Source organism: Alosa sapidissima, chromosome 7, assembly GCF_018492685.1.
Source record: "Alosa sapidissima isolate fAloSap1 chromosome 7, fAloSap1.pri, whole genome shotgun sequence".
In the NCBI taxonomy this organism is placed as follows: Eukaryota; Metazoa; Chordata; class Actinopteri; order Clupeiformes; family Clupeidae; genus Alosa; species Alosa sapidissima.
Window position 1 is genome coordinate 9,658,595 of NC_055963.1, and position 16,140 is coordinate 9,674,734.

Consider the following 16,140-nt stretch of genomic DNA (forward strand, 5'->3'; position numbering starts at 1 on the left):
TTTCTTGGGCATTTAGCTTCACCATCACGTCAAGTTGTAACGCTCATCTAGGCTATGGATTTAAGTGGCTTAAAGGCAGCAAAAGTGGGATATAGTGCAACTGCTTCCCCAAAACAATTCCTCCATAACTGTGTATTTAATCGTTTGATATGTGGATAACTTTCAGTGGACTAAACAAAAGGTAAAGATTTTGTTATCACAAGGCTAGCTGGTTCGTTATATGGCGAAGCATATAGCGAACTTTGTTTGCAGCAGTGAAGCTGAGTTTGTTGTTAACATTGTTGGTAACTGTCAGGGAATTTAACCCCAACATACAAGAACCACAACACGTAGTATGGCTTTGCCCACAAACTCTGGTACCAAGAGCCTGCTAATGTAAGGAAGAATTCCTCACACCATCAGTCTCTGACTCTGCAGCCCAAAAGCTGTGTATTTTATTGTACAGATGCACACAGAAAATAGAAAGCAAGGCATAGCGACTTCATTGTGACATACTCTTACCTCACCCACCCACACACACAGACAGGGCATACCTGTCAACACTCCCGTTTTTCCCGTGTTTCTCCCGTATTTCAAGGTCATCTCCCAGCACCCTCCCGTTTTGTTATTTCTCCCGGAAAACTCCAGTAATTTGCATGGCCATCAAACTTCATTTTAAAATCATTGATGCATTCAGGTTGCCAGATTGTGTATGAAATACACCCTACACATACACGATCACTTAGTTTCAATTTCAACCGTTTTGTCATAGGCTAAAACCTGGCAACCCAAATAAGGAAGTGGGTGCAGCCTGAGTCTCGTCGTAAGGAAGCGGGCTAGATGAATGGCCTCCAGAACTAGCTGTTGAATTTAATTGATTAACACATCACATAAACTGTTATTGAGTGTTGTTGATACACTGAACTTGTTCCCTCGGAACCAAATCTGACAGCAAGCAGCTTTGGAGTTTTGGAAGTAGGCTGCAGGCAGGCAGCTGGTGGATACATAAGTGGCATGCGTAAGGTAATGGTAAAGTAAAAGCAACGACCGAAATTCAGTGTTGAAACACGTGTATGAAACGTATTAAATATGCAAACACAGCTCCGGTATAAACACTGACCCCCCCGAAAAAAAATCTCCCGTTTTTGGAAAGCTAGACATGAGATGGGTGCAGTTCCTGTCTGTCTGCACACTTAACTTGTACTCTCTGTTCTTAGAACTCAGCACAACAACATTTAACTTGAACTCTCTGTTCTTAGAACTCAGCACAACAATATTTCTGCTTACACAAATGGTTATACAATAATAATAATTACAGTAACGTAAACGTTTCTTCAGTTAGCAGCAGTAGCCTAGGCCTACTGTTTTTTTTTTTTTTATGTTGCATTCATTTTCATTGGCAAAAGCTAGCCTAATATGCATGAGAACCTATAGATTTGAGGGAGCTGCAGCTTAGCATCAGCACAGTCATATTAACACAGCAGGCACTAGCCCAGTGAAGGATCGTGTAAGCCCATCCACAGAAACCAGTTTCAAACCAAGCTTGCGCTGATATGATGCATGATCACTGATCAAATTGCTATTTTCTGACAGGATGAGCACAAACAAGTTCTCTGAATCTCAATTCTTTAGCCTAGCATCTTAATGCTGTATTCACAGCACGGTGAATGACAAACGGTGACAAAATGCTGTTGTTTAGGAGTTCATAGCTGGTTATTTATCAAGGATTATATCACGTTTTATATGTTATTATGATCACTCGCATCGCATTACCATGGGGTTACTGTGTAGGTAATGCTACGGTTAACTTAACATGCCCACCATTACACTGGAGAGATGTTTTAAACTTTTAAACTTTTTTTTTTTATTCTCCCGGGACGCTAGCTAGTTAAGGTAGTTCGCTCATTATCTCAGATCAGTGAAGAACTACCAGAGAAAACTCAAACAAGTTAATGTTAGACTTAGACTAGCTGTGTTACAGTTTCTCGTTGAAAAATTAAAATCTCCATGCGCTTTTGTAGGCTACACGCAGTCTCAAAAACACTGTTTACAGCTCTTGAGTCACGTAATAGGTCATTTTTTTTATAACGATAATTTAGATAGGCCTAGGCTACACTTATGGGGTGGGTGCTACTGCGTTTTCTAAAGAATCTCCCGTCTTGGCTTTGTACAGAAATTAACATACGTAAAAGCTTATTTAATGCATTCTAATCCATTGTCAATCACTTCCGGGAACTTTTTGAAGTTTACATGAACCACGTGACCTTAACGAATTTTGAACACCCATTGTCGCAACTCTACCTTTATATGGCTCTGGGTTTAACCCTTGTAAGGTGTTTATATTTTTGGTGTCTTCGCTCCTCCTACTCAAGCGAGTAGGCCGCTTTTCACATCGCTCCTGCTTAACCTACCCTTTCTAGCAATTTTCACTCTTTTTTTCCTCTCTTTTAAGTTTGGTCAACAAAGATAGTGAAGCCAGTACATTTTATATCTTGGAACTTTAGTGGTTAATTTTGAAAAAAGACTAGAGGAATATAAACAGGAATATAAACGAGAATAGAAACTGCAATAGAAACGGGAAACTGAACAGCAAGTCACCTTGAAGTTGGATTAAAACAAAATGGGAAGACCCAAGAAATCCTGTGGAAAATGTACTGAGCTTGAACAGAGGATTTCTACATTAGAATCAAGGATTGATTGCCCTTCAATCAAAGACGGATGAATGCAGAGAATGTACCCAAACAGGCTGATATCACTGCTAATGGAGCGGATGAATGCATTGACTTAACAAATCCTAATTTAAGTACAGAACATTGACAAGATGCTAGAAAACAAAATACAAAAGGAACTGTAACTACCTCAACACCAGTAAATTCATATGTTCCTAGATGTATGCCTGGTATTAGAAATAGAGCCAGGCCCAAAGGAAAACCCACAGCCCCTAAGATTATCAAACAGATTTGAATGCCTCCGAGACATGAGAGAGAAACTTCCCAGGGAACAGATTCCAAAAATGATGTGCACAGACAAAGAACAGCACTCAGCACTTGTCCATCCCACAATCCTTGTTCTTGGTGACTCTGCTGTGAGATATATAGATGGGGAAAGGATGATTGTATGCTGTTTTCCAAATGCATCAGTGTCTGAGACAAAGGACAGACTTACAGAAATAGTGTCAAAATATAAAACAATCAAACGCATCATTGTGCATGTAGGAGCAAATTACATTCACAAAGAGCACCTGTATGTCCAGCAAGATTTCAAGGAACTTTTTTCTGTCCTATATGAGCTTGGAATACAAATTTTCATCAGTGGTCCACTCCCAGCCGAGGGAAGCTTTGTTTTTACAAGACTTTTTTAAGTTGGCAAGTCGCAAAAACATGCTTTTCAGGTGGAATGAACTTCATTAACAATTTTTACCTTTTCTGGAATCGCAGAGAATATTTCAGACCAAGTAGCACAGAACTCAGTTGGATTGGAGCCAACATCTTAACTGAAAACTATCGCCTCTCTCTGCACCAACCAGCATTTTTACGGCCAACCTTGACCCGAACCTCTGATAAGCGCTCAGTAGCCGTACAGACGGAACAAAACATCAACAACTCGGCTAAAACAAAACACTCTGCACGAGCTGAAACAGAGTCATGCCGAACCCCCCCTGCTGTAGGGCCCACTGACAATCACCCGGTAGCCACCACAGAAACTAGATGTACCGCAGAGCGGTACAAAATATGACCGCCGCCCAGTCCAGCACATTTTTTCCACAAAAAGAAATCACGCTGAAAGGCCTATATGATTCTAACTGTCTCACTAAATTGCATTATCCACACTCAATTCTCACTGGTATCTGCTAGACAACAAGTACCAAAACATGATTAGTTCATAGATTTCACATGTAAAATTCATTTTATACAACCCCACCTCCATCTTGCCTGTTCATAATTCTGAGAAATTCTTGATTGTTTGTGTTATGTTTATGTTATGTGTGTGTGTGTGTGTGTGTGTATATGTGTGTGCTTGTGTGTGTGCCTGCGTATGTGCCTGTGCATGCAAGCGTACATATGTCTACTGTGTGAGTATGTGTCATACGTATGATTACTGTGAATGTATGTGTGTGTGTGTGTATCTGTTTGTGCACATGTGTGCACATGAAATGGGTTAACATGACCCCTGGAGGCAATCATACGGAAAAAAATGGTCATCCTAGGCCCTACAGTTCTCAAGATATTCACAGAGAACTGTGTCTGCCCTACCCTCCTTTCGGGGGGTCCAGTCCAGCGGGGGGGCTACAGATCAAAACGAAAAATGACGGTTCCATGCTATCCATGTGGGGGTACATGCCCACCAAGTTTTGTGTACCCCGGTCTTTCAGTGTCCCGGGAATCCTTGTTGGTGTACATCACTAAATGTACACATAAATTATTTTATTGTAAGGCCCCCCATGAACGAAAGCACACAAAACTTGGCATGCATTCGGAGGTTGTCATTAATGATCCTACACTTTTAATTTCGTGCAGTTTTGACCTTGTCAGCCAGAGATATTGTGATGAAAACACCTAATTTTTTGCTTTTTAATTTTTAACTAGGTGGCACTATACATGAAATAAGTGGTAATGGGCTGGGTTGACATGCCCCCTTAAGACCAACATACATAAAAAAGGTGGACCTCCTAGGCCCTACGGTTCTCGAGACATTCACAGAAAACTGTCTCCGGCCACCTACAGGCCAGTTGGTGTATAGTAATATAAATTAATTTATTGTGTGGCCCCCCATGAACGGAATTCCACAAAACTTGGCGTGCATACAGAGGGTGTCATAATGATCCTACACTTCCAATTTCGTGCAGTTTTGACTATGTTAGGTCACAGATACCTTCAATTACAACACCTCATTTTTACTTTTTTGTGTTTAACTAGGTGGCGCTATACATGAAATGAGTGGTTATGGAATGGGTTGACATGGCCCCTTGAGATCAACATACAAAAAAAAATGGTCCTCCTACACCCTACGGTTTTCGAGATATTCACAGAAAACTGTGTCTGCCCTACCCTCCTTTCGGGGGGTCCAGTCCAGCGGGGGGGCTACAGATCAAAACGAAAAAATGATGGTTCCATGCTATCCATGTGGGGTTACATGCCCACCAAGTTTCGTGTACCCCGGTCTTTCAGTGTCCCGGGAATCATTGACGGAAATTTGGGCATGCGGAAAAAAAATAATAATAATAATCTGACTAAACCTATATGACGCTTTTATTTTTTACGCTTTTATTTCGATGCGCGGCGGTCATAATAAAGACCTTGGAGGAACATAAACAGCCCGCTCAACAATGCCCAGCCACATCCACTGGAATAAATGAGCATGAGGAGATAAAACTGTTGGAGTGCTGCAGAAATCTATATCACCTACCAAGGCTGCGGAGACTCTATCAGGAAAGAAGAGTTATGCTGACATACCAGTGACATGGACACTGCTGGAATGACTGGAAACTGAACTACCTAAGCAGTCAAATGGAGACTGTGAACATGTGGAAGCAACACCCCAACTCCCCTGAATACCCATCACCATCTCCACCCCAGCATATGTCACTCCCTGCAAGTATGCAGAGACCAATGCCAATAACCAGGCAGCTTTTTAACAGCCCAATACCATCAGCAGATCCCCTGCAAACAGGCAGGCTGTGTTATATCAGCCCAAGACCTTCAACTGTGTTCCCAACCTTTACAGCACCAAAAAAGCCACCCCTCCCCCTCCAGAAGAATATTTTCAGCAGTCATATTCTCAGCCGGCACGTACTGTAACATGGAATGTGCAGTGGACAATACTGACAACAACAACAGGGATCAAATCACTAACTCTGATTGCAATATGGTTGTTTGATATTGTTGGGGTCCCTGCAATAGAAATGGTACTGACAGTAGTTTTGAGAACATGCCGGGACCCAGTAGGCCCATGACATTCTCTATTCCTGTATTGCTTAGCAATAGAACGAGTCAAGAGCATCGACCTTACAGGGTAAACCAGTCAAATCTCCTACCTGTACCACAACAACCACAAAATTCCCCCGCAGCTCATATTACCTCAACACTTAGAGTAAAACTAGCACTTCTGAATATAAGATATCTTTTAAACAAATCATTTTTAGTCAATGATTTTATCTGCACACACAACCTCGATTTTCTACTTTTAACTGAGACATGGATCTAGCAAACAGTGCTACTACCCTCATCGAATCAGCCCCCCCAAATTTAATCTACTAAATGCTTGTAGAACAAATAAAAGGGGAGGGGGGATAGCCACAATGTTCAAAAAATCTTTTCAGTGCAATCAATCATCATTGGATGACTTTGTATCTTTGTATTTGACTACCTGTGTGCACTCATTAAACCTTGAAGAGTTAGGTGAACTGTTGTCAACTATCTGCATAGATGTCTTATTATATGAGGAGATCTAACCTTGCATGTGGATAATCCTGAAAACGGTTATGCCAAGGAATTAATTGCACTACGTGATACCTTCAACCTAACACAGCATGTACAAGGGCCAACACACACTCCATACCCTCAACCTTGTTATCACAAAGGGTCTCAATGTCTCTACAACAGTTAAAGACCTAGCCTTATCCGATCATTTCTGTGTGTTATTTAATGTGTCTGTCACCACACACTCAGAACAGATCTATGATAGTAAAAAGGAGACTCATAAATGAACACACAAGTGCTCTCTTTAAGCAAGCACTCTCACAGACATCTAGTGAACTCTCAGAATCAGTAAATGATCTGTTGGATCATTTTAATAAAAAAAATGGCAAATATTATGGATGCTATTGCTCCATTAAAATTCAAGACGGTTAAGGACAAGCAGAAAGCACCATGGAAACAAAATAAAGCGGTTAAAATCCTAAAAATTGAATGTAGGAAGACATTAGCGGTCCATGCCATCGATTTCAGCCCTGGCGATGGCGAGCTTTGCTGGGTCCAGTCACCTCGCGCGGGCATGGACAGGCTGGACAGTGGTGGCGATGTGATGCTCTACTCCATGCTTGGCGGCAGATGATGAAAAGGTGGGCCGCATGAGCACAGGAAACTCTGCGAGCAGGCGGTGAAACTCGTCAGCCTGTGATCGCACGCTAGAGTCGATTGGGGTCCACACCGCTAAGAGTACAGGTGTATGAACAAAAAGTGGTGGCGTCAATTAAGAGACGGTTTTTGACATCCACCAGCAGCCCTTAAGCACATAGAAAATCAGCTCCCAGAAGGGGGACGGCCACTTTGGCTGTGATAAAGTCCCAGCTAAACCGCTGGCCACCAAAACACAGTTCAACATGACGAATGTCATAAGTGTGTATGGGGCTACCATTAGCAGCTTCCGGGGGGGGGCAAGACCGTCAGACAGGATGTCCAGTCTAGATGCAGGCAGAATGCTCCTCTGCACATTCTGTGTGGCCACAGCAATTCACACATCTCAGAGTCTGTGAGCCCGTTAATTATGAAGCTATGTTTGCTATTCTTCTGATCACTGTCACTGAGTTTTGGCTCTGAGGCAATGTGGGAGGGGTGGGGCGTGATAAGAGTTGTTATTGGGCCAGTCTAGTGTCAGTATAGAAATTGAACCAATGGGCCGCTGACTGTCCTTGCTTTGGGCCGATTAACCACCACTAACCACTCGGGTGAGTTGCACAGTTTTGAAAACAAACACTAAGGGATGTTTTAAGGACATGTTTGTGCATGCCTGTTAGGCAGCCATTCTGAAGCAGTAAAGGCGTATCAAAACAAGTCAGAAAAGTCGAGACAGGACCAATAGTCAAAATTTCGGTGTCCACCACTCTAGTTCATCTAAAACAAACCAGAAAAGGGATTCAAAGTGCTAAATAGCGGAATTTTCCTTTAAGGGAGGAAATTAAGGGGAAATGAAAAAGTAAGGGGTAAATTCAGTAGTTTTCTCCTTAATCTAAACTTTTATAACTTTTAAACTTCATGTAACTGTTAAGACTATATAAATATACAACACAACTACCTCTATTTTTTTTTTTATATACATGTCCTATATTTCTATTTTGATACATACATGTTCTATATTTCAGTCTTGCACTTTAATTTAATGTTTATTGTCTATGGCTATGTCTATAGTATGTCTATGTCTGTATTTAAAGCATGTCTATGTCTGCATGGGAAAGTAAGAAACGAAATTTCAATTCTTTGTATGACCAGTGCATGTAAAGAAATTGACAATAAAAGCCGACTTGACTTGACTTGACTTGACTTGACTTAATCTAAGCACATTTATATATAAAAACTACTTTAATTGTAGAAGGGTTTTAAGCCATTTAAAATGGGGAAAATTAAGGGGTTTTGTTTCGTAGTGACAGCTATGTTGAATGTATGAATTTTTTCATGTGAGCCTAGTCTATAACGAGTCTATTTCATGGAGAATACATTACGTTTGAACCATGAAGATGGGCAAAAAGTGAAGCAAATGGGCAGACATCATTATAGTAACCTGAAAGCTAATGAATAACTTTAGACTACAGGTGAATTGCTCCTAAACTGGCAGCATGGGGCATTCAAGAAACAAAAGCAATGATGATTGACATGAAGCTGCTGTTGTTTTTATATTTATATATATATATATATATATATATATATATATATATATATATATATATATATATATATATATATATATTTATTTATATTTATATATGGCACAGTTTAACATGTAAGCTAATGTGAAGGGAACACTGTTCCCACGACATGAGCCTATTGGTTTAGACAAACTAAACAGCACAATCTGCATAGCCTAGGGTGCAGGGTAAAACATTTTAAATCATCTTTGCACATGCAAACCTAGTCTATATTTTATTTAATGATTTTAGCCTGAAATATTGTTTGTCTCAAACAAGTTTATTTATGGTTTGGTCCAATAAAGATGGACTTAGATCCCATTATTCTCAATACAACCCAGTGCCCAACCAAACGCACACCAGCGTCAAACTTTGCCGCCACCGCTGTGTAGATTACAATTTCTGTCTATTTTTGTTGGCGCCACTCAAGAAAATCCATTGTGACAAAATTAACCAACTTCTGTGTAGCCTACTGACTTGCTTTGCCAGTGTGCAAGGGCAAACTACATTTCAACTAGGGATGTGTCGGCGCTAGTGATGGGGACGAGACCGCCTATGCCGAGTCCGAGACAAGACCGAGTCTTTGAAGGGTCGAGATTGAGTCGAGACCGAGTCCGTTGGTTTTCAAATACAGTCGAGTCCGAGTCAAGACCGAGTCTTTGAGGAAGCAAGTCCGAGTCGAGACCGAGTCCTTTAGGAGTCGAGACCGAGTCGAGACCAAGACCATAAAAACATGTCAGTTTTCATATTCATGATTTAATATCACCCCAATTAATAATCAACAGTTAGGCCCGGGCTTGGAATTTCACCATTTTAGGGGCAAGGCCACTTGGCCTTCAGTTGGGTATATTTGGTGGGGGGCACAAAGGCCACATGTCAGGGCACCAAGGCCAAAGTTAACTATACAGTAGTAGGCTATAAAAATGATCAAAGTTGTATTTAGCCTATTCACAGCAGTAGACCTGCATCACTGTATGAAACATTACAAAAACATGAAACATGACATATTACATAGAACTGTAAATCATCTGATCATCTAATATTTAGATGTCTAGGCTATATTTAATATTTATTTTATATTTGGCCTGTTATGGAATCATGTATTGAACAATTTAAGCACAGCTCAGCTTTAAGAAACTCAAATAGCCTAGATGCATGCTTAGCATTTTTTGATCATTAAGACTCCTTTCACAAACTCAGCTGTATATCCTCTGATTTTAATATTTACCTATATCTAGGCAATATTTGTAACATTTATTTTGTATTTGGCCTGTTATGAAATCATGAAGAACGATTTAAACACATTTTGAAACCTAAAGACCAAAGTTGGAGACATGAATATAGACCTTGCTGCAGATTACATTTTTAATTTAACCGGAATACTCTGGAACGGCTTACTGTACAGGGGACTGCTTTATTTCTGGTAAGGTCTGCTGTTTATTCTGATATATGGTTTGTCATGTGTTGAACTAAGGGTTTGTGAAGTATTCCACCGACATGAATGGGTAGGGGAGATGGGTATAGCACCTTATGTAGACGTTATGATTAAATTTAATTATATTATTTACTTTTCTCGCGAACCGTTCACCACAGCAATTAGCGGCTAACATCGTTTAAAAGCTGAGAAAAAACTCTTTCATGTGATGTGATACATGTGTCTGTGTGATGAGTAGGCTTAACGATTGCGAGTATTTCAACTGAGAAGAATGGGTGAGTTTGGACGCACTTTCTGTCTTGCCATGCGCTGTCATTTTCTCCACTGTGTAAGACTGAATTAGTTTGCGCTGTGATGCTAAGATTATTTTGACAGGCTATAGGCTAAATAAAAATCGCTATTAAACGGACGCAAAGCAGAATATTGAAAGAAGGGGGCACCAAGGCCAACGCAAGGGGCAAAGACGTGGCCGCCGTGAAATTTACGAGTCCTTCTCCTCCCACTGTGGTCCGAGACCGAGTCAAGACCGAGTCTTTGAAGGAACAAGTCCGAGTCGAGTCCGAGAAAGCAGAAATCGGTCTCTACATCACTGGTCGGCGCCAATGTGCGGACGGACCCCTTGAGTCTTCTTACCTTCTTGTCAGCAGTGATGAGGCGGCTCCTCTCGGTGCAGAGCTCCTCCTGTAGGCTGCTGGTGGAATGACGGCTCTGGGCGCTGCGGGCCAGCTGGAGCTCCAGCTCCCGGCTCTTCTGGTGCAGCCGCTCCAGCTGGGCCACCTGCTCGTGCTCACTCTGCTCCAGCTGGCTCCGCTTGGCCTGGGCCTGCCTCAGCTCCGCACACACCTGCACACAGCCACGACACCTGTTAGAGACCACACACACACCTGCACACAGCCACAGCACATTATAGACCAGACACACCTGCACACAGCCACAACACATTATAGACCACACACACCTGCACACAGCCACAGCACATTATAGACCACACACACCTGCACACAGCCACAACACATTATAGACCACACACACCTGCACACAGCCACGACACCTGTTAGAGACCACACACACCTGCACACAGCCACAACACATTATAGACCACACACACACCTGCACACAGCCACAGCACATTATAGACCACACACACCTGCACACAGCCACAACACCTGTAAGAGACCACACACACCTGCACACAGCCACAACACATTATAGACCACACACACCTGCCCAGGTGAAAAGGGATTGAAAGCAGGAACTAACAACTAATACAGTTATAGCCTAGGAACACCCATACAAGCATGCATAAGAACAACACCCATAAGAATAAACATGACCGTATTATTCATAATAATTATTTCATAATTTATTGTACAAGAGCCTTTCATTAGGATACCAGATAGTTAGGCCTATTTAAACACAATGTCCCACCTTGAGCAGAACTTTTCAATATGCTATATTAGAGTACATTTTTACACTGTGTTTGTTAAAATGAATATCGGCTCATTTATTGTTTATCGGTTTTTGAAATCCTCAAATATCAAAATTAGTATCGGTCTTTACAATCCCATATCGGACGGGTTCCTACCACACATTCATAACACCTATTAGGAACCACACACCTGCAAACATTCACAACCTGAAATCAACTGTGCACCTGAACATACCCATAATACCCATTACAAACCACACACCTGCACACATACAGTACATTACTCCAGCAATCAACTGCACACATCCATAACCTGGTACCATCTAGTATAGTATGTATATAGTATATATACTCTTTTGATCCCGTGAGGGAAATTTGGTCTCTGCATTTATCCCAGTCCATGAATTAGTGAAACACACACAGCACACAGTGTACACACATTGAGGTGAAGCACACACTAATCCCGGCGCAGTGAGCTGCCTGCATCAAGAGCGGCGCTCGGGGAGCAGTGAGGGGTTAGGTGTCTTGCTCAAGGGCACTTCAGCCAGGCCTACTGGTCGGGGTTCGAACAGGCAACCCTCCGGTTACAGGTCCGAAGTGCTAACCAGTAGGCCACGGCTGCCCCCAACCTCATGCACTCATGAACAAAATCTGCCAGTTAACACAGATCTAAAGAAGGGGTGCAACAGATCACAAAATTCACATTTTGGATCGTATCAGTTTTGAGTCACGCAGTGTTTCCTCTACGTTTATTTCAGCATGGCGGCCCCCCACGGTTTAATTAATACCGCCACTGTATCATAATCAGGGCAGAGGCACAATGTAGTTGCAGTTGCTTTTTAAATAATCCTGCGACGTATCCTCCCCTGCTGGCTGCCGCTCACATTGCAATTTAACAATAAGTAACCTAAACTAGGTCAGAGGTTATTATGGCCCGTCCAGTTTCAGTTCACATATTATATATTGTATTGATGTAGCCTATTTAAAACATTAACTTTCATTTAGCGGTGCCACTGCTTCAGAATTAGGGGAGACGCAAAATATTGTCCAGAAGCATAGTAGGTTAGGCTAAATGTTCAAGAATAAACAGCAATGCTAATCCGAGGTACCTTTCTAGTTTTATTCCATAAATATATTGTTTTTTTAAACGTTAGTGGCATGCGCTATCAAGAGCTTCCTTGTGCTACGCATGTTTCTCAACATCGCAAAAACTACAATTTTCGCACAACTTGGTGGAAAGGTATAGATAGATAGATAGATAGATAGATAGATACTTTATTGATCCCCAAGGGGAAATTCAAGGTGTAGCCCAGGCTAAGGAAACCCCATTCATTTCTGAACCTGATTGTATTGAAAGTATTTCCCATATCGTAGTCTATAAACTCGCTCGCAACAGCAAAAATGAAACTGGAGAGGATGTCTCCGCAAAGACACCGCTGTTACATTAGATGTGCACTCAATCGCGAATCGATGCATTAAAAAAGCAACGACTGGTAGTAACGAAGGTAAATTGCAAAACTTGGCCAAAACCATTTTGGATGCACTCTCGGTGATGTCCTAGTAGGCCTAATGTGAATCGCGGACTATAAAGTAAAGGAGATTTGCACCAAATACAGGCAGTGTTGTGGTTGCGTTTCTACAACATGTTCTGTCATAAACGAAGTAAGCTAAGCGTTTCTCCATTGTCAACGTGAACTACCGGTATGTTCAAGCGTTCAAGTGACATGTGGTAATTAATGCATGGGTTAACCTGACGTGAGTCAGACAGAAATGGGCCTGTCTTAGTTCCTGAATCCTGTCCCTCTCAAGTCACGTTAGGCTAAATGGTGTGATTAGCAACTAGAATTAAAAAAAATCCCGGGAGTGACACCCGACCAGTTTTTTCATACTACCCTTGTAACCTTTTTTTTTTTTCTTCGGATTTTTAAAAAAAAAAAATCTAGTGGAAACACTGGTCACGGATCGGATCATTTCTCGCATCAGCAAAAAAAAAAAATAAACATTAATTTTGAAGAACTTGAAGACAGAGAGAGAAGAGTCAGTGGGTTTGTTGTGGAGGTAATTTCTACCTTGAGCTTCTCCTGGTCCAGCAGAGCGTTGTGCTTCTTGAGGTCCAGGTTCTTCTCCCTCTCGTAGCGCAGCTCGCGCTCAGCTGAGGTGAAGAGGTTCTGGGTGCGGGCCAGATCCTGCCTCAGCTGCTTGTTTTCCTCCGTTTTCTGCTGCAGGACTGAATCTTGGGACTGCAGAGCAACAATGGCAAACACTTGAGGGAGAAATAAACTTTCTCAAGAGCAAAAAAACTAAACGTATCCCATCCCACAATATTCAAAAGCATGTCCAAACTGGAAGAGGACTTGGATAGTGCAGACCTCCACCAAGGCCTCGCAGCCCTGTACCTATGCGAAAGTCCATTCATTCCTGTGTGTGTGTGTGTGTGTGTGTGTGTGTGTGTTTCTAACCTTTGATCGGGCATGTGCTTCATTGATCTGTGCCTGCAGGGCCAGCTGGTGTTGGCTGGCCAGCTCTCTCTCCTCTTCCAGCGTAGAGTGCAGCCGATGCATCTCCAGTTTCAGAGACGCCAGCTGGAAGATGACCACAACAACTCATCACCTGCTTTAAACCTCCGTGCCAGCCATGTTGACACTACACTGTTAGACCTACAGTAGTAACCCACTGTATTTAAGTCAGATATGAATGAAATGCCATATTCAGGATGTGACAATTTGGTCTGGGGAAATATAAATATCTGGGTTTCCATCCAACGTTTTCATAGCATTTTGGGCCATTCAAATAAAGAACCCTGAGTGGAAATGTGGATAAAATCGAGTAAGAGAATAATTCACTAGAGGACCCACCACAGACTGGGCTACAGACAGGACTTGAATAGTAAAACAGTCAGCAATCAGGCTGGAGACAAAACAGGTAGAGCTTGATAACCGTCATTCCAACTTGGTATCATGGTTTTGCGTAAATATACACGGCACTTCAAAAATAGCCAACTGCCGTCTTATCTGCACACATTTTGAGCTATCTGCACGATCAAACAGAGAGTGAATTGCTTATTCTTCCGTCCTACATGTTCGGAAAAGTTATCCCACACTGGCAAGGACCATATGAATGTCTTCCGGCCTCCTCCTACCTGACTGCGCCCCTCCTCCTGCAGACTGGCCCCAGAGGGAGGCATTGGTCTGGGCTCCCCCTCTGGCTTGGGCCTCCTCCCCTCCAGCCAAACCAGCTGCTGATGCTGCTGATGCTGCTGCTGTTGCTGTTGCTGCTGGTCCCTGACATGCTGGAGCTCCAGGCCCAGCCGCTGTCTCTCCCCCTCGGCCTGTAGACGCAGCTGCGCCTCCTCACTCAGCTTCCTCTGGAGCTCCAGCTCCTGCCGGTTCCTCTCAGCCATGTCACTTCTACAGGGGGAGGGGTTGGGGTCAGATGGAGTTTCAGCATAAGAAATTACAGGTGGTTGAGGTCACGCTACCGGATCAAGTTACAAAGGCCTATACTCAATTTCTGTCAGTTTATGTTTGCTTTATGTTTGCTTTTTCTGGAGCAATATTTGTTAAGATGACTGTATTTTTTTTTATTATTCTTTGTCTGCCACTTATGTCATTTAGCCCTTTCACAGAAACTTACCAAAAACACCAGGACCTAGGAGGAGATATTAGCATTTTGCTCTTCCACCTCAGCTATTCCAAGTCTAGTGTGTTTTATAATTACATAGTGCCAGCCATGTTTCGTAAAGCTGTTTACCTGAGTGCTCTGTTCTCCTTCTCCAGGCTGGACAGCTCTGCCTTCACCCGCTCCACCTGAGCCGTGAGCTCAGACACCTGACCCCAGCTCTCCCTGAGGTCCTTCTGGGCCGGGCTGTTCTCTGCCTGGAGAGCCAAGTCGCTCTTAAGTCGAGCGTGGGCACGTTCCAACTGTGCCACCTGCAAACAACGTAGATCAGTGAGACAACAAACCATCTTATTTTAAATTGCGTGCAAACAACTGTCACAGTATGTGTAAATTAAAATAGAACACGGACAATGCTATTGGATGTTAATTTAGAGGTTAAACCTTTAATTTGGAGGTTGAATCTCACAGTGCACTATTCACCAAACCATTTCTCTGGAGCGAATATTGGGAATTCATTTTTCAGCAGACATCTGATGCTATTTCAGTGAAGGGATTTCAGTAAAGGGATAATGCATAGTCCGCTGGTCACTCATGAAACATACATCTGGACAGGACAAACAAGGATCCCAAATGTTGAAAGCGAGATTCATTCATTTGATTGGCTCTACGCGCTCTTACACCAATGCGTAAAACCAATGCATGAGGGTTAGCAGCTCTGCATTCAATAAAAATGGAAAAGTCTGCAGCATTAGGAAGAAAATGATGTGATTTAATGTGCTTCACCTTCTCCTCGAGGACCCCCTTCTCTCCTTTCACTTGCATCAGCATGTGGCTGAGGGCTTTGGCTTGCTGACACTCGGCTCGTAGTGACTGCACCTCTGACCTCAAGGCCTTCAACTCTTCCTGATCTCTATGCAGGATCTGGTGAAAGCATAAAACCCCACAAATAATGAACCCGTTTCCACCCACTGCTTGCCACGGTGTGAAATGACGGATGCTGTTTGCTAAACAGTTTTGTTTGAGGGCTTGCTGCCAAAAGGCGGTCTCTACAAACGAGAA

At 42.6% G+C, this 16,140-nt stretch overlaps 1 protein-coding gene across 2 annotated transcripts in view; it reads right to left on the bottom strand.

The window, feature by feature from the left end:
• Window positions 1-16,140, bottom strand: part of ccdc30 (coiled-coil domain containing 30) — a 44,169-nt gene that overhangs the window by 16,427 nt on the left and 11,602 nt on the right. For both annotated transcript variants that reach the window (XM_042096804.1, XM_042096803.1), the window contains 6 exons: window positions 15,865-16,002; window positions 15,214-15,392; window positions 14,603-14,870; window positions 13,923-14,045; window positions 13,533-13,703; window positions 10,668-10,877 (listed from right to left, as the gene is read on the bottom strand). In XM_042096804.1, coding sequence (XP_041952738.1) covers window positions 10,668-10,877; window positions 13,533-13,703; window positions 13,923-14,045; window positions 14,603-14,870; window positions 15,214-15,392; window positions 15,865-16,002 — 1,089 coding nt within the window. The remainder of the gene's footprint in view (window positions 1-10,667; window positions 10,878-13,532; window positions 13,704-13,922; window positions 14,046-14,602; window positions 14,871-15,213; window positions 15,393-15,864; window positions 16,003-16,140) is intronic.